The sequence below is a fragment of the Zalophus californianus genome, chromosome 6 (assembly GCF_009762305.2).
Source record: "Zalophus californianus isolate mZalCal1 chromosome 6, mZalCal1.pri.v2, whole genome shotgun sequence".
Taxonomy (NCBI): domain Eukaryota; kingdom Metazoa; phylum Chordata; class Mammalia; order Carnivora; family Otariidae; genus Zalophus; species Zalophus californianus.
The window spans coordinates 57614272-57634531 of NC_045600.1; the positions used below are offsets into that span (position 1 = coordinate 57614272).

At 35.8% G+C, this 20260-nt stretch overlaps 1 protein-coding gene across 2 annotated transcripts in view; it reads left to right on the forward strand.

Moving 5' to 3' along the window:
- Window positions 1–19370, forward strand: part of FBXO33 (F-box protein 33) — a 33686-nt gene extending 14316 nt beyond the window's left edge. Inside the window, exons 2-4 of one of the 2 annotated variants that reach the window (XM_027571985.1) lie at window positions 14409–14519; window positions 15061–15746; window positions 17323–19370. In XM_027571985.1, the coding sequence (XP_027427786.1) occupies window positions 14409–14519; window positions 15061–15746; window positions 17323–17594 (1069 nt within the window). In that variant the 3' untranslated portion in view covers window positions 17595–19370. The remainder of the gene's footprint in view (window positions 1–14408; window positions 14520–15060; window positions 15747–17322) is intronic. The other variant, XM_027571987.1, reaches the window with a different exon arrangement.
- The last annotated feature ends 890 nt before the right edge of the window (window positions 19371–20260 follow it).

A 20260-nucleotide genomic window follows, 5' to 3' on the forward strand; every position in this document is an offset into this window, starting at 1 on the left:
TTTTTAAAATTAAAAAGATTTTTTAAATAGAACAGATTAAGAGATCTCTTAAAATCCAGTGAACAAATGTTCACATTATAGGGATCCCAGAAGAGAGAGAAAGGTGTAAAAAACTTATTGAAGAAGGAATATCTGAAAATTCCCCTAACCTAGGGAGAGAAATAGACATCCAAGTCCAAGAAGCAGAGTTCCAAACAAGATGAACCCAAGGAGGTCCACACCACAGCACATAATAATTAAAATGTCAAAGGTTAAAGATAAAGAGAGAATCGTAAAACCAGCTAGAGAGAAACACAAAGTTGCCTAGAAAGGAAAAACTATAAGACTATCAGCTGATTTTTCAGTGGAAACTTTGCAAGCCAGAAGAGAGTGGCAAGTGCTAAAAGGAAAAACCTACAACTAAGAATGCTCTACCTGGCAAGGTTGGCATTCAGATTTGAAGGAGAGATAAAGAGTTTCCCAGAAAAGAAAAGATAAAGGAATTTATCACCACCAATGTTGCAAGAAATGTTAAAGTGACTTCTTTAAGTGGAAAAGAAATGGCCATAATTAAACATAAGAAAAATGAATAAAAACATGTAAAATATGACATATACACAAAAGTGGAGAAAGGAGGAACACCTGGGTAGCTCAGTCAGTTAAGCATCTGCCTTCGGCTCAGGTCATGATCCCAGGGGCCTGGGATTGAGTCCCACATCAGGCTCCCTGCTCAGTTGCTCAGTGGAGATCCTGCTTCTCCCTCTGACTGCTGCTCTCCCTGCTTGTGTGTTCTTTCTCTCTCTGTCACTCTCTTTCGCCTGCTTCTCCCTCTGCTGCTTCCCCTGCTTGCATGCACACGCCTCTCTCTCTCTGACAAATAAATAAAATTAAAAAAAAAAAAGTGGAGAAGGGAGTAAAAAGAGAAAAGAAGGGGAAAAAGAAAAAATTCTTTTTTTTTTTTAAGAATGTGTTTGAACTTAAATGACCATCAAATTAATATGGACTGCTCTTTACTTCAGGTAACATATATGAACCCCATGGTAACCACAAACCCAAAACCTACAATAGATACACCAAAAGTAAAGAGAAATAAAGCCAAATAAAACCCTATAGATACTAATCAATCAGAAAGAAAGAGCAAGAGAAGAAAGGAACAAAGGAGAACTACAAAAACAACCAATAAGTAAAAGTTTCAAATGGCAATAAGTACATACCTATCAATAATTACTTTAAATGTAAATGGCCTAAATGCTCCAATCTAAAGACATAGAGTGGTGGGATGGATAAAAAAAAAAATAAGACCCATTTATATGCTACCTACAAGAGACTCACCTCAGACCTAATGATGCCTACAGACTAAAAGTGAAGGGATGGAAAACATTCACCATGTAAATGAAAGTTTAAAAAAGCTGGAGTAGCAATACTTATGTCAGACAAAACAGACTTTAAAGCAAAGATTGTAACAAGAGACAAGGGCATTCCATAGTGAAGAAAGGAATCAATCCATCAAGAAGATATAACAATTGTAATATCTGTGCACCTGATACTGGAGCACCTAAATACATAAAGCAGATATTAATGTACATAGAGAAATTGATGGTAATACAATAACAGAGAACATTAATACTCTATTTACATTAATGGATGGATCATTCAGACAGAAAATTAATAAGGGAATGTCTTTGTTTTTGTTTTGATTTGTTTTAAAGATTTTATGTATTTTAGAGAGAGACTGCACATGAGCGGGAGGGGCAGAGGAAAAGGAAGAGAGAATCGCAAGCAGACTCTGTGCTGAGCGCAGAGCCTTACATGGAGCTTGATCTCAACCCTAAGATCACAACCTGAGCTGAAACCAAGAATTGAACACTTAACCAACTGTACCACCCATGCACCCTCATAAGGAAGCAATGTCTTTGAATGGCATGTTGGACCAGCTGGGCATAACAGATATATACAGAACATTCCATCCAAAAACAACAGAATACACATTTTTTTCAAGTGCAAACGGAATATTCTCCAGAATAGGTCACATATTGGGCCATAAAACAAGTCTCAATAAATTTAAGAAAATTGAAATCATAGCAAACATCTTTTCCAACACATCACTATAAACCTAGAAATGAACCACAAGGAAAAAACAGGGAAAACCACAAACAGTGGAGACTAAACAACATGACACTAAACAAACCAATGGGTCAATGAAACAATCAAAGAAGAAATAAAAAAATACATGATGACAAATGAAAATGAAAACACAATGATCCAAAATCTCTGGGACACATCAAAAGCAGTTCTAAAAGAGAAGTATATAGAATACAGGCCTAAGAAATAAGAAACAAGAAAAAACTCAAATGATCAGTCTTACACCTAAAGGAACGAGAAAGAGAGGAACAAAACCCAAGGTGAGTAGAAGAAAGGAAGTAATAAAGATCATGGCAGATGTAAATGACATAGAGACTTAAAAACAAAAACCTCAATGAAACCAAGAGCTGGTTCTCTGAAAAGATAAACATGATTGATATACCCTTAACCAGACTCATTAAGAAATAAAGAAAAAGGACCCAAATAACTAAAATCAGAAATGAGAGAAAAAATAAAGAAATGAGAGGAAGAGTAACAACTCATACCACAGAAATACAAAAGATTATAAGTGAATACTATAAACAATTATATGCCTACAAACTGGACAGCCTAAAAGAAATGGATAAATTCCTGGAAACATATAATCTTCCAAAACTGAACCAGAAAGAAATAAAAAATCTGAACAGACTGATTACAAGTAATGAAATTTAATCAATATTCAAAAACAATCAAAGAATAAAAGTCCAGTACCACATGGATTCACAGGGAAATTCTACCAGACATTTTAAAAAGAGTTAATACCTATTCTCAGAATATTTAAAAAAAAAAATAGAAGAGGAAGGAAAATTTCCAAATATATTCTATAAAGCCAGCATTACTCTAATACCAAACCTGTACAGACACCACAGAAAAAGAAAACTACAGGCCAGTATTCCTGATGAACCTAGGTGCAGATATTCTCCACAAAATATTAGCAAACTGCATACAACAATACATTGAAAAGATCATTCACCACAATCAGGTGAGATGTGTTCCCAGGATGCAAGGATGGTTCAGTATTCTCAAATCAATCACATCATACACCATATCACAAAATGAAGGATAAAAGTCATATGATCATTTCAATAGATACAGAAAAAGCATTTGACAAGATTCATCATCCATTCATGATAAAAAAACACTTTCAACAAAACAGTGTTAGAGGGAACATACCTCAACATAATAAAAGCCATATATGAAAAGCCCACAGTTAACATCATCCTCAGTGGTGAAAAACTGAGAGCTTTCCCTCCAAGGTCGGGAACAAGATAAGGTTGTCCACTCTCACCACTTTTCTCCCAACATAGTACTAAAAATCCTAGCCATAGCAATCAGAGAAGAAAAAGAAATGAGGCATCCATATTGTAAAGAACAAGTTAAGCTGGCACTACTTGCAGACAACATGATGCAATACAAAGAAAATCCTAACGATTCCATCAAAAAACTACTAGAAATACTAAATGAGTTGAGTAAAGTGGCAGGATATAAACTTAATACCCAGAAATTGGTAGCATTTCTCTACACTAACAATGAAGTTGCAGAAAGAGAAATTTTAAAAAACACCATTTACAGTTGCACCAAAAAGAGTAAAATACATAGGAATAAACTTCACCAAAGAGGTGAAAGACCTATACTCTAAAAACTATAAAACACTGATGAAAGAAATTGAAAATGACTCGAAGAAATGGAAAGATACTCCAAGCTCATGGATTAGAAGAACTAATATTGTCAATATGTTTGTATTACCTAAAGCAATCTACAGAGTTAATGCAATCCCTATCAAAATATCAACAGTGTTTTTCACAGAACTAGAATAATACTAAAATTTGTATCAAACCACAAAAGCAATCCTGAGAAAGAATAACAAAGCTGGAGGTACATAATTCCAGACTGCAAGTTATAAATCAAAGCTGTAGTAAAAACAGTATGGTACTGGCACAAAAATAGACACACAGACCAATGGAACAGAATAGAAAACCCATAAATAAACCCACAGTTAAATGCTCAATTAACCTTCAACAAAGCAGGAAAACATCCAATGGGAAAAAAGATAGTCTTTGCAACAAACAATGTTGGGAGAACTGGTCATCTACATGCAAAAGAATGAACCTGGACTACTTTCTTACATCATACACAAAAATAAATTCAAAATGAATTAGAGACCTGAATGTGAGACCGGAAACCATAAAAATCCTACAAGAGAACTCAAGTAGTAATTTCTCTGACATCAGCCATAACAACATTTTTCTAGATACGTCTTCTAAGGCAAGGGAATAAAGGCAAAAATAAACGATTGGGACTGCATCAAAATAAAAGCTTTTGCACAGCAAAGGAAGCTAACAAGAAAACAAAAAGACAACCTACTGAATGGGAGAAGGTATTTCTAAATGATATATCTGATAAGGGGTTAATATCCAAAATATATAAAGTATGAAATACAACTCAACACCAAAAAAAAAAAAAATCAAATTAAAAAATGGGCAGAGGACCTGAATAGACATTTTTCCAAAGACATACAGATAGCCAACAGACACATGAAAAGTTGTTCACCATCACTAATTAGGGAAATGCAATTCAAAACTGCAGTGAGATATACCTCATACCTGTTAGACTAGCTAAAATCAAGAAGACAAGAACAAATGTTGGTGAGGATGTGGGGAAAAAGGAATCCTCTTCCACAATTGATGGGAATGTAAATTGGTACAGCCACTGTGGAAAACAGTTGGAGGTTCCTCAGAATACTAAAAATAGAAATACCATATGATCAAATAATTCCACTATTGGGTGTTTACCTGAGGAAGATAAATATATATGTAGATAGATATATGCACCCCTATGTTTATTGCAGCATTATTTACAGTAGCCAAGGAATGGAAGCAATGGAGTGTCCATAAATAAACAAATGGATAAGGAAAATGTGATATATATAGATATATATGTGTGTGTATGTACAAAGTGGAGTATTACACAGCCATAAAAAAGGATGAGATCATGCCATTTGAGACAACATGGATGGACCTAGGGGTATTATGCTAAGTGAAATAAGTCAGACTGAGAAAGACAGATACCATATGATTCCATTCACAAATGGAATCTAAAAGAAGTGCACGAAGAAAACAGTACAAACAACAAACTGATGGTTGGCAGAGGGGAGGGGGCAAGGGGGTTGGGCAAAATGGGTGAAGGGGAGAAGGAGGTACAGGTCTCCATTTATGGAATGAGTAGGTCACAAGGATAAAAAGCAGAGCATAAGGAATATAGTCAGGGATGTTGTAATAGTGATGTAATGGGACAGGTGGTAGCTATACTTGCAGTGAGCATAGCATAATGTATAAACTTATCAAATCACTAAGTTGTACACCTGAAACTGATGTAACATTGTGTGTCACCTATACTCAAATAAATAAATTTCTTTTGTGAATTCCTAAGTAATATTTATTTGTAAAATAGAATATTTGAAAAATACAAAAAAATAAAGTAGAAAGTTCACCAGAGATGATCACTGGCAAACATGATGTATCTTTGCAGAACTGGAATAATAATCTATGTGTGTTTTTTTTTTTTTTAAAGATTTTATTTATTTATTAGAGAGAATGAGAGAGACAGAAAGCACATGGGGGGGAGGGTCAGAGGGAGAAGCAGACTCCCTGCTGAGCAGGGAGCCCGATGCGGGACTCGATCCAGGGACTCCAGGATCATGACCTGAGCCGAAGGCAGTCGCTTAACCAACTGAGCCACCCAGGCGCCCAATCTATGTGTGGTTTTGTACCTTTTTCCTTTAATATTATATCTTGTTCATTTTTCACATCATCAAAATCCTGTCATGCACTACAAAGGTAAAATTCCAGAATACTGACAATACCAAATACTGGCAAAGATGTGGAGTGACAGGAACTCTTCTTGTTGCTAAAGGGAGTGCAAAATGGTACAGCTACTATGAAAAAAAAAAAAAGTTGGCCGTTTCTTACAAAACTAAACATACTCTTAACCATACAATCCAGCAGTTGTCCTACTTGGTATTTACTAAAAGGAGTTGAAAACGTATGTCCACACAAAAACCTGCTCACAGATGGTTATAGCATCTTTATTCATAATTGCCAAACCTTGGAAACAACCAAGATGTCCTTCAGTCGGTGAATGTATAAATTAACTTTAGTACGTCCAGGCAGTGGAATTATTATTTAGCACTAAAATGAAGTGAGCTATTAAGCCATGAAAAGACATGGAGAAATCTTAAATGCATATTACTAAGTGAAAGAAGGCAATCTGAAAAGGCCATATACTGTATGATTCCAACTACGTGATATTCTGGAAAAAGCAAAACTGAAGACAATAAAAAGATCAGTGGTTGCCAGGAGTGAGGAGAAGAGAAAGATGAATAGGCAGAGCACAAAGGATTTTTAGAAGAGTGAAAAACTGTGTATGATATTATAATGATATATGTCATTATACGTTTGTCCAAACCTATAGAATGTACAACGCTAAGAGTGAGCCCTAAGTTAGACTGTGGACTTTAGGTGATTATGATGTGTCAGAGTAGGTTCATCCTTGCTTAAAAATATGCCATTCTGGTGAGTGATATTGATAATGGGGGAGGCTATACATATGCAGGGATAAGGAGTATATGGGAAATCTGTACTTTCTGATCAGTTTTGCTGTCAATCTAAAATTGCTCTAAAAATAAATTTTAAAAGATAGGTGTGTGTGTGTGTGTGTGTGTGTGTATACACACACAGAGACGTATGTTTAAAATTCTGCTCTAAAAGATGACTATATCAGTAAAGCATCTTCTGACAATTTGGTTTCAGAGAAGTAAACTCCATAACCCAAAGGATAATTAGCCCTAAAATCGTTTATATTGCAGACACTTTGTGTATTAGTTCATAACATGAAGAATGAGTTGGTTTTATTTGAAGAAAAAAATCAGATTTAGAAATGCCAGGATTTAATTACGACTGTACTCTTAATATAAAACAAAAAAATTTGTAAGTTTTACATGCTTTCCACCCATTTCCCAACTGTAGTCTGAAACAAATGACCCTCAACTTTAGTTGTACTTCTTTGCATTTATAAATATTTTCGTATGTAAAGGGCTTCCAGTCAGAAGCCAAGAAGACTCCTTATTAAAAAGAAAATAGCCAGTATTATTAAAATGTCCATGCTACTCAAAGCAACCTACAGATCAAATGCAACCCCTATCAAAATACCAACAGTATCTTTCACTGAATTAGAACAAATAATACTAAAACTTGTATGGAATCACAAAAGACCCCAAATAGCCAAAGCAATCTTGAGAAAGAATAACAAAGCTGGAAGTATCACAATCCCAGAATTCAAGATATAGTACAAAGCTGTGGTAATCCAAACAGTATGCTATTGGCACAAAAATAGACATAAGATCAATGGAACAGGACAGAGAGCCCAGAAATAAACCCATGGTTTTATGGTCAATTAATCTTCTACAAAGCAGGACAAGAATATACAATGGGGAAAAGATAGTCTCTTCAGCAAGTGGTGCTGGGAAAGCCGGACAGCTGCATGCAAAAGAATGAAACTGGACCACTTTCTTAGACCATACACAAAAATAAATTCAAAATGGATTAAAGACCTAAGTGTAAGACCTGAAACCATAAAACTCCTAGGAGAAAACATAGGCAGTAATTTCTTTACAGCCACAGAAACATTTTTCAAGATACGTCTCATCAGGCAAGGAAAACAAAAAATAAACTATTGGGACTACTCCAAAAAAGCACAGTGAGAGAAACCGTTAACAAAACAAGAAGGCAACCTACTGTATGGAAGAAGATACTTTCAAATGATACATCTGATAAGGGGTTAATATTCAAAATATAAAAAGAACTTCTTCAACTCAACACCAAAAAAACCCCCAAATAATCTAATTGAAAAAATGGGCAGAGGACCTGAATAGACATTTCTCCAAAGAAGACATACAACTGGCTAACAGATACACATGAAAAGATGCTGAATGTCACTAATCGTCAGGGAAATGCAAATCAGAACCACAATGAGATAATCACCTTACCCCTGTCAGAAAGGCTTAGACTCAAAAGGACAAGAAATAACAAGTGGTGAGCATGTGGAGAAAAATGAACCTTCATGTCCTGTTGCATGGAAGTTCCTTAAAAAATTAAAAATAGAATTACCATATGATCCAGTAATTCCACTACTGGGTGTTTATCCAAAGAAAATGAAAACACAAATTCAAAAAGATACACGCACCCCTGTGTTTATTGCAGCATTATTTACAATAACCAAGACATGTAAGCAATTCAAGTGCCCCATCAATTGGTGAATGGATAAAGAAGTGATACATACACACACTCAGCCATAAAAAAGAATGAGATCTGCCATTTGCAACAACGTAGAGGGAACTAGAAGGTATAATGCAAAATGAAATTAGAGAAAGATACATACCATGATTTCACCAATATGTGTAATTTAAGAAAGAAAACAAATGAACAAAGTAAAAAAAAAAAAAAAAAAAACCCAGACTCTTAAATACAGAAAACAAACTGGTGGTTGCCAGAGGGCAAGTGGGTAGGGGGATGGGTGAAATAGATAAAGGGGATTAAGAGTGCACTTACTGTGATGAGCGTACTAATACACAGAAATGTTGAATTATTATATGGTATACCTGGAACTCACATAACACTGTATGTTTATTATACTTCAACAAATAAAATGGTTTTCTCAAATAAAAATAGAAAATACTTAAGACTTCCATTACGTTAATTTTTTTTTTAAAGATTCTATTTATTTATTTGACAGAGAGAGACACAGCGAGAGAGGGAACACAGGCAGGGGGAGTGGGAGAGGGATAAGCAGGCTTCCCGCGGAAAAGGGAGCCCTGTGCAAGGCTTGATCCCAGGATCTGGGATCACGACCCGAGCCAAAGGCAGGCGCTTAACAACTGAGCCACCCAGGCGCCCCTTAAGTTAATCTTATATACCAAGTTATCTGTGAAAGAACCCAACAATGTAAATTAAATTTGCCCATTCGCTTAGATTTTTACCTAAATGTGAATGAAGATATTTTTAAATTGTCTTTTAAAAATCCGAAATTAAGATTACCTTGTGAGCTAATGTGAACAATACCAAAACAGCATAAAAACCACTTAAAGTGGGGCACCTGGGTGGCTCAGTTGTTAAGCGTCTGCCTTCGGCTCAGGTCATGATCCCAGTGCCCTGGGATCGAGTCCCGCATCAGGCTCCTTGCTCAGCCGGGAGCGTGCTTCTCCCTCTGCCTGCGGCTCCCCCTGCTTGTACCCTTGCTCACTCTCGCTCACTCTCTCTCGACCCATGCTCTAACAAATAAATAAAATCTTTTTAAAAAAGTGGCATTTCTGATGGAAAAGTCCTTTTCTTAGAACCTGAAGACTTGCCAACAAAATTTACAAACACTCAGCACTCTAGGCCCAAAATAAATTAGGTGTTGGTCCTAACATAAATGTACTTAATTTTGCTTCTCCTTTTACCTAATTTTGTGTGCAAGATTTCAAATAACATGACTAAAGTATCATGTTTAGAAGAAATTAGGGTTGCTAATGTGATAGGTTTTTATCTTTTTAAGTAATTTAAAAACTTTTATTTCACAAATAAGAAAACTGCAGTCAGTGGATTTTTTGCATTTTGGACACTTGATTTCTCAGTGTTCTTTCCACACTACTTTTATTTCTCCTGAGCAACCCTTTAAAAATCTGGATAACATTATTCTTGCTGATTATAATGTGGTTTATGTTGATTGTCTCAGGAAGTGACACTAAGTACTTCATTCAGACCAGTGTGGATAGTATATGAAAAAGAATTATAAATACTTAAATATTTGTGCCAAGCAAATGTAATATTTAACACTTTTGAGCATCATTACTTAACAGTGTGAGCTTAGCAATGAGCATTACTTGGTAAATAGATTCCAGCTAGGGAAAGCTATTGGACTAGGGAGGGATAAGTGTGATATGGAACTTACAATGAATGGACAGAATCTTTCATACACAATTTTGTAGTGGAATTGTGAAGTTCATTTTTAGGTAATATTATCTAGATTACTTGATTACATACAGAAGCACTGAGTTGTGGTCTGAATGATAAGGATTTTTAAATTGATGAGTAGCTGAAGAAATTCAGTGCTGCTTGTCAATAAAATTTAAGTGCTTAGGAAAATGACATTGCAAGAATATCTTAGTCACAGTTGAAAAGGAAAGCTGAGATAGAAAAAACTTTTGTTTTATATTCAGTAAATCTAAATAACAGCTGTGAAACAAATTAATTGTGGCAATGTTTTATTAAACTCTACTTTTAATTTTAAATGCTAATAACTATGATGGAGATATAGTCACCATTATGCCAAGAATTGCCAAAATGTCAAAACTTTTTGTTAATAGTCTTGGCTATTAGCCATGATTGTGAAAGACCATTCTTCTGCTTTTGTTTTTTTAATTTATGAGGACTTTTATATTCCATCACTAGGAGATTTACCACATACAGTACAGCAAAATTAAAACCACAGTTCATTAAATGAACTCCCTGTGTTCTGTTGTGGCACCTTGATAAGTAGGAGTCTTTGATATTATACTTAAGGAAGTTTTTGGACTAAATGGATTGAAGTAGTAGAAAAAGAGGAGATTAGAGGACAGATCTCCTGGAGAATGTGGATGATCTCTCTCTCCACTGTAGCCGGGACAGCACAATGCAGGAAAAAAGGAACATCCAGACCTATGCCAGTGATATAGATTGAAATGTTTGGGAAAACTAAAAAAAATAAACACCAGCATAGTCATCCTAAATTCTGTGGGCCTAATTATAGTAAATAAGTGGAGAAAAATTGCCCTTTAGAGGAAGTATATAATCCATGGTTAATTTCATTTCCCCTGCCTATATGTTTTTCCATTCCTGTTTCTCTCAAGAGAATAAGAAAATGAGGATTCCTCTCTCCTATGGGAGGATTTGCTTTTGAATCAGCCATAGCCGGCAGGCTGCATTTTTCCAGGTCTGAGATACAGACAGTGGAGATTAAATATGATGTCTTCAAAATAAATGAGTTACAGTAAACGGAAAGTCAGAAATGGCATCACACGTGAAGAAAGGTGAGCTTATTTGCTCCACTCATTCAAAATGGTTGTCTTCTTGATCATTTGTACTTTTTTTCAAGTTGATGCATTTGGTTTGTATTTGAGTTAATGGGAGAAATGGGGGAAGACCATGTGTTTTTCTATGTGTACTTTATAATATCTGCAACATACATTAGCAGTATAATCAAGATATGTTTGGGGTTATAGGATTTTTTTTAATTATGGAAAACATTTTCTGAAGTCAACTACTTTTTTATAGTTAAAAACTAGTCACTGGTCTTAAGAGTTAGAAAGAAAGCTGAAAAATAGTGTGGACCTTCTACTAAATATTTTAACCATAAGAGCAGTAGTATTAGCTATATATACCCTTAATTATATTTCTGCTGATGACAGTATGTTTTTAAATGAAGCTACCCAGAAAACTAGAATGTGTACATTATATTCTTTAGAGCAGCACTGGTTCAATAAAAATATAATATAGACCACACATGTAATTTAAATTTTTCTAGTAGCCACATTAAAAATTAAAAAGAAATTATGAGATTAGTTTTAATATATTTAACTCAATATATCCAAGTATTACCTTTTCATTATGTGATCAATATAAAAAATTTAATGAGATTTTATATTTTTTTGTACTAAGTCTTTTAAATGTATTATTTTTATTTTTACATCATTAGTTTTTGATGTAGTGTTCCATGATTCGACTTAGAGCACATCTCAGTTCTGACTACCCACATTTCAAGTATTTAGTAGCTAAATACTAATATAATACTAATATAATTTCCTATATTGAATGATGCAGATTTAGAATATAGGAAGAATATTACTACTATGATATTAATAATTCAGGTTGGTTCCCATCTATCATGGGTCCCTTAAAAAGTCTTTTTATTTGTGAAAAAATTTTTTATCAGTATCTTTTTATAAATAATAAATTTAAATACTTTTATGGGGGCATCTTGGTAGTAAATTTAGTGAAATATTTCCTACTCACTTTTTGAGTATTTATTGCCTTACTATTCTATGGAAATACATGAAGAAGTGTTTCTAAGCCCTTTGAGGTGCTAACCTTTTACTTAGTCTTTTTTTCCCCATTTAAGGCAGATTTAGTTCTCTATTTCATAAAAGAACTCCTAATAAGAAACAGTCAAAGTAATGGAGGACATAGTTATTTGGAATAGCTGTCAGTACTCATAAACTCATCTTTAATTTCTCTTTACATAGATCTATCCAGAAGAAAACTTTTTTTAATTGATTGAAAACATTACCCTTAAGGTAATGCTCCATATGATGTGATTATCTTTCCAAAATCTATCCCAGGCCCACCTCCCCTTATGTATCTATTTCCCATTGTTCTCATTTATATTATGGTCTTGATTACAATTTCTATCTAGGTAACTCTTGAACTTACCTTCCCAAAGTATTCATTTGTTTAACAAATACTCATTGAACACCTATCTTGTGCCAAAAAGTATTGCTAGGTACCTATAAGAAACAGGAGTTTACCCCCCTCATGAGAAAGTTAGGTAACAAATCACAGTAAAGCATATTAGTTTAATAAAAGCATTTTACAAAGTCCCATGGAATGGCTAAATCTACAGAGGCTGAGAGACTGGACTCAGAAAAGACTTTAGTAGAGTAGGTGGCATTCAGGTATAGAAGGCTGAATAGAGGTTTACCAGGCAGACCAGGAGAGTGAATAATATTACATTTTAAAAAAATAGTAAGTAGGGGCACCTGGGTGGCTCAGTCATTAAGCGTCTGCCTTCGGCTCAGGTCATGATCCCAGGGTCCTGGGATCGAGCCCCGCATCGGGCTCCCTGCTCCGCGGGAAGCCTGCTTTCCCTCTCCCACTCCCCCTGCTTGTGTTCCCTCTCTTGCTGTGTCTCTCTGTTAAATAAATAAAATCTTAAAAAAAAAAAATAGTAAGTAGCCCCATATAGGTTTTTGTGAACCACATTTTGAAGGATCTCATTGTATCAAGCTAGCCATTTGCCTTTTTCTTATAGCCAGTTGGGGTGTGATCCCTTAGGGATTTTTAATCACGGCAATACAAAATTCAGGTTTGTGTACAGCTATGATCCAGGAGCATTCCTACTTGCCCAGGAACCTATTGGGAGATACCTATTTATGCCCCAGGGCAGACCCACCAACATTGGTCTAAATGGATCCTGAAACAGCCCTGTGAACCAACTCCGTCCTCACTCAGCCATGGTCTAGGGCAGTCGCACACATCTAGAAACCCAGCAGATGGCATACCTGTCAGTGCCCCTGGAGACAGGTCTGCAGAATCCCAGCTCTGGAGCCTGAAACAACCCTGACACTCAGTTCTGGCCCCTCCCAGCTGTAATCCTGGGTACTCCTGCCCTCCCTGGGACCCACCCAGGGGCAGAACAGGCGCCTTCCCAGGCATCTGGCAGAAACCACTCCTGCCCACACACCTAGTAACAGGCCAGCTGTCTGCGGACCTACTAGCAGACCTTGTCCCAGCACCAGCCCTACTGACCAAGGACTCAGAGGCAATCCTGTCCCCCAAGAGATCAGACAGGATCCACGCCTGCCCAAGTGTTTGGTAATGGGGTCCACAAACCATAGACCCCCAGCGCAGGCCCAGCAGCAGCCATGTGACCTGGCCTCAGCCTAACCTGACTGTGGTCCTAGAGGCAGTCTCATCAGTCTGGAGACCCAATAGGAGGAGATCTTTACCCGCAGAAACCTGTCTATGAAAATTGGAAGAGGTGTTTGTTCCTCCAAATTCAGACACCAATTCCAGGCTACACGGATCATGAAAATTATCAGGCAAACATGTAACCACCAAAGGAAACTAATAAAGCTCCAGTAACAAGCCCCAAGGAAATAGAGATGATTTGCCTGACAAATAATTCAAGGTAATCATCTCAAAGAAGCTCAGTTACTTGCAAGAGAACATAGACAACTAAATAAAATCGGGGAAACAATGCATGAACATTTTTCCATGGTCATTAAAATACTGAGTTCCTGAACTAAGCTTTATACTCAGTCCTCATTCTACAAAGCTTTTGCTATTTCTCCTGTATTATATTGCTTTTCATTGTATGTAAAAAGCAATCTGAAAGTACTTGTGGATTTTAAGTGAGTTATAAGGTAGAAACTTTTGTAGATATCCCTTCTACATTTCTATTTTTAGTATTTATATTTTTATATATTAGATAGTTATTTTAAATTACTTTTCTTGTAGGAACCTCCAGAAGTTTAGCCTTTTTGGAGACATAAGTGTTCTACAACAGCAAGGAAGTTTGTCAAATACATACCTCAGCAAGGTGGATCCTGATGGCAAAAAAATTAAACAGTAAGTTATATAGTTAGTGGAAGGGGGCTTATATTAATAATAATTTTAGTTTTTTTCTGAGAAATTGTAAGATACAATCAGAAGAGTAATATTTTTTCTAAAAAGAATGTATGTCCTATAAATTGGAAATGTTTTACCTATGAAATATGCTATTCTACATCATAAATCTTTAAGACAGAATTTGCTGGGTAATTATTACTATTTAAAACTTATTTTTCTGCTTGCCTTCACTTGTAACATAAATTGCATATCATCAATCTTTTCTACGATACTGGTACAAAATGCTGCTTTCCTTGAGTGAAGAATATATTTTTATATGTTTAATATATCCATGGGTTTGATACAGTTTATTCATTATATTTGAATGTGAATTTTAATGGTGTTTATGATAATATTACTTGTGGGTTGGATAGAAATTAACTGAGAGAAAATGGATCTCAACATTGCATGCCATTTAACTGCTGCCCAGTTTCAAAAGTCGGTGTTAAAAGATTAGCACTAAATATTAACAGGATCGTTGTGGCATGTGTTTTCCATACAGAATTCAGCAGCTGTTTGAAGAAATACTGAGTAATAGTAGGCAACTGAAATGGCTGTCCTGTGGGTTTATGCTGGAAATAGTAACCCCAACATCACTGTCATCTCTCTCAAACTCTATTGCCAACACCATGGAGCACCTGAGCTTGCTGGACAACAATATTCCTGGTAACAGCACCCTTATCACCACAGTCGAACTGGAGCGATTCGTGAATCTGCGCTCACTTGCCCTGGATTTCTGTGACTTTACAGCTGAGATGGCAAGAGTCTTAACCGATAGCAACCACGTGCCTTTGCAGCGACTGTCTCTCCTGGTCCACAATGTCTCCGTGATGCACAAGTCTCTGGACAACATGCCAAATGATGAGCATTGGAAAGCCTTGTCACGGAAGAGCACCAGCCTTCGGGTCTACATAATGGCCTTTGATATCAAGAGTGAAGATATGTTAAAGATTCTGAAACCCAGTATACCACTAGAGAGGATTCATTTTGACAGTTACATCACTTGTGTTTCAGGAGCTATTGTTGATCTTATATCCAGGCAGTATGATAAGTTCCTCACTCATTTTATATTAATGAATGATGTGATTGACACATCTGGTTTTCCAGATCTTAGTGACAACCGAAATGAAGATCCATTGGTTTTATTAGCATGGAGGTGCACAAAGCTCTCTCTTCTGGCAATTCACGGTAGGTGATTTTTGTTCAGTTTGTTATTTATATTACATCTAAACTATTTTAAACCAGTAAAAAGATAGCAATAACATTTATAGTGTTGAGTAATCTAAAAAGCTGAAATGCGGGTTTTTATACTTTTTAATAATTTATAAGATATACCACTTAACAAGTAGAAAGTCATATTGCTACTCTTTTTTTTTAAGATTTTTTTTTTATTTATTTGTCAGAGGGAGAGAGCATAAGCGAGGAGAGTGGCGGGCCGAGGGAGAAGTAGGCTCCCTGCTGAGCAGGAAGCCCAATGTGGGACTCGATCCCAGGATCATGGCATCATGACCTGAGCTGAAGGCAGATACTTAACCGACTGAGCCACCCAGGCGTCCCTCTACTCTAAGGGTTCTGCTCCGGCTTCCATGTTACTTTTTTCTTCCACCATGTGATTGATGGTATTTCATGAGAAAAGCATTTGAAATTAATTGATCTATCGAAGAAAACATATCTACTTGCAGTAGATATATTTCTTCCTCTAATCACAAGATCTCTTAAAAACATAATGCAGAAGGAAGAGAAAGTATGATTTCTTTCTTGCTTGCTGCCTCATCTTCTAGATTCTAGATATTAACATATTGATTTGTATATTTTTTTAAATGATGATTCCATTGATTGGGTATATGCTTTTTCCTTACTGGCGCCTTTCATCTTAATGTTAACTATTCTCATTTAGAGAGAGTTGCTATTCTGACAAGTTAGAACATTTTACTTCCTTTTCTGGAACATGTAAGACATTTACAGAATACAAAATAGACTATACAAATGTCTTAAACTCTATTAGCTGTGTTTCCTTATTTTTTAAATTAATTTTTTGGCCTGCATTAGTGCAAGGAAGTGTGCGTCTTGGTTTTCAAGTTTTGCTTTATAATTTGGCCAGTCATCAGAGGTAGCAGCAAAGAAGTGTATTTCAACTTGTTATGAGATTACCCAACACTATATACTAAAGGTTAATTTCAGCCAATCTAAGCTTTTATTTTCTTTTAAGAAATAAGAAATAAGATATTAGATACAGCTGAAGCCCCTATACCCATTCCCCTTTATTCATTACCAGAGGTAATCCATGACTGTTTTTTACTTTACATATTTTCTACTGGCAATTAAGAGTTTAAAGTGTCATTTCTTAACTTTGGACTGTGAAGCATCGTAGGAGAGGATTTTTTACTCACTAAAAATAAGTTTCCTGTGTATCATTAATGGATACATATATGAAATAAAAATTTATTTATGATATAGCACTATTCAAAGCTATAAAGTTTTACTTTAAATGTCTTTAATCTTACTAAATGTACTGATATCAGAATAGGATTACAGCACCTACCAATTCACCAACCACAGTGATGTTGGAAACAATATCAAACTTAGTCTTTTTTTTTTTTTTTGAGCTAAACAATCATACTTCCTTTTCCAATCTCAGTATATTTTTAAAGGAAAAGGACCAAAGTGGTCAGTGAGATACAAGTTTGCAGAAAAGACTAACTTATCAAATAGATAAAATAAAATGCAAGGAAATGACAGTGCTCGTCTTTGGTTTATTTTGAAGGTTACACAGTGTGGGCGCACAACCTCATTGCCATTGCTCGTCTTCGTGGCTCTGATCTAAAAGTACTTGAAGTCACTGAAGAAAGCATTGATTTTGACCAAGGTGAACTGGCCGACCAGGATGTGGATCCAGTGCATAACCTTATTGAGCAGGTATCCCTGGGCCTGGGTCAACCCTGGCACGCTGTCATGGACATCGAATCACTCAGTGTCTTCACTGAACCAAATCGTCATTTTTACAGAGAGATGCAAAGCTTCAGCGAAGACATTTAGCTTTTTTTTAAATGTACAATTCCTGTGGTTACATATGCAAGTAGGGTCCTATTATGTTTTTTTTCAGTAGTGTGAATTAATCCCTTTGTGCTGTGTTTAATCAGTATTAGCTTTATAGAATTATATATGTATATTCTACTTCTTGATCAAAGAACGTAGTCGGGTATTGGTTTAGAAGTTCAAAGTGACAATGTGTAGGGCTTTCATGGTTAATGGACTTGTTATCAAACCTTAAGGATATACAACTGAAGGTTGTCTGAGGTTGCTGGCTAACTTTATTTTTTACTGAGTTACTCTGCCTTTTGATGTCTTTATTCTTTGTGTGTCAGAGTTCAGAGCTCAGGAGCCAAAATATTTTTATACATATATAGATATATATCCATAGCCTGGTGGATTTGTATGCAATGCACCGCTTTCATGCTTCTGATAGCATTTCATTAATTTTTATTTGAAATGGAAGAAGGGAGGATAGTATGATCCCAAATGAGTTATCTCTAACAGAAAAGTCAAGACTTTAACTTCCATTACATATATAATAGTTGATATCACCAATTACCATTCTGAATTTTGTATAGTACTAGGTTAGAACACTGCTTAATCCTTTTTTTTAAAAAATTGCATTTACATAAACATGAATACTCAAATTGTTAGACTTTTTTTAAAACTACATCTGACATAATTTTATTCATCAATTACATTATACATTCCATTAGCTTTTTAGGCCAGATTTCAAATAGTGGAGGAAGAAACTGTATTCCAGGGTAAAAACCTCCTTAAAAGAAAATCAAAAAACACAGTTGTAAACACACATGCTTGCAAACACACATTAGTCGTGAAATCCCTAGCAACGAGTCACTGGATTTTTCTCTGTCAGCGCGCGTGTCAGCTGCCAAAGAATAGACTTAACTGAAGAAGTGCCCACATGCTGGCAGGGGCCGGCCCACTCTGGCCAGCCAGATACTGCTAGATTGTAATATTTAAGGTCGAATTTCGACCTGTGGTACACAGCTGTGCTGTGGCTCAGTCAGCAACCTCAGAACTCTGAAAAAACAAAACAAAAAAAAGAAAAAAAAACCATGCACCTGTTTCACTGTGAATAGTGAATGTAAAGGAAAGAAAGGAAAAACTGAAAGCTTGTTCTATCACAGGTATGAGCTGCTATGATACATGAAGAACATTCCATGAAGTATGTTTTAAAACCTTGTTATATCTGAGAGGCTTTAAAAGCCGACTTAACTGTTTCAGGGCAACCGCGGTACAGACGTGGTCTCTGTGAGACTTCCACCTGACCCCAGTTTTAAGTGGTACGAATGTTGTGCATTTAATGTTAAAGGACAGTCTGCAATAATAAAGTAAGTAGCCAACGTGGGTGCCCAGCAGTGCTGAGACCTGGCTGCTCTATTGTAAGCTTTGGAAACACAATTTATGCAACAGATGTCCAGATATGATTCTATTTATGGAAAAAGTTTATATGTATTTTACAAATGGTTTTACCATCTTATATTAAAATGACCTTTTGACAGGTGTGCACTGTTTTGTCTCCAGTGAGCACATACCATGAGGATTTTATATGTACATCAGTAGTGTGAATCCACTGGCACAGTGTGTGTAAATGCCAGATGTGGTGAGATTTTATCTTATTAATGTGATCAGATAAAATAAATCCTGACAGAAACTGTAAGGAAACCAGCTGAATGTTTGACCTGATGACTGATGTTGTATGGTTTATGTTAAATGTATATTCTTTTAATCAATGAATAAAGCATTAAAAAGTGACCATTGTAATATATTTTATTGTATACAAAGCATGAAAACTTTGAGTGTTAAACTAATCTTTATATCATGTATAATCATGTAAGCTACTGTTGTAGTCTGGTGCAGCAAAGCTGAAATTTGGGAGTATTTCATAAAAAGTCCTAGGTTAGGGGCACCTGGGTGGTGCAGTTAAGCATCTGACTCTTAATTTCAGCTCAGGTCATGATCTCAGGGTCATGAGACTGAGCCCCGAGTCGGCCTCCATGCTCAACAGGAAGTCTGCTTGAGATTCTCTCTCCCTCTCCCTCTGCCCCTCCTCCCCCTGCTCATGCACTTTCTCTCTCTCTCTCTCAAATAAATAAATCTTTAAAAAAAAAAAAGTCTTAGGTTAAATAGTTTGAAGGGTTTTAATTTTTTTAACTAACTTTAGCAAAATACAAGCTTAAAAGCAGACTGGTTAGCACAAAACCCAAGTGTATTATGCATTGAGAACATTATTGATATGGTAAAACATAATTTATAGACTGTAAGAACTTTTTACAGTTCCTATACCAGATGCAAAAATATTTCAGTATGCCCATATTAAACAGTTCATAAACCCCTATATTGCTTTAGTTTGGCTTTGTAATCTCTATTCTTGGTTGTTGAGACAAATAGCTATCAGTTATAAGATAGAAAATGGCTTTTTTCCTTCATCTGTCTTTCCTTCATCGTTCCAGACATTCACTCTTCCTCCAGACACTGCCTCCTCACCTTGGAATAATCTAGTGTTCACAAGCAACTGTCATTATACCTAGTGCTTCCTTGTTTTCTAGGCATATCTCTTTTGAATGAATCAACATGTTTATTATTTAAAATACAAAAATAGTACCCAAAATATATGAAAAAAGAAAGCCTATTAATATATATGA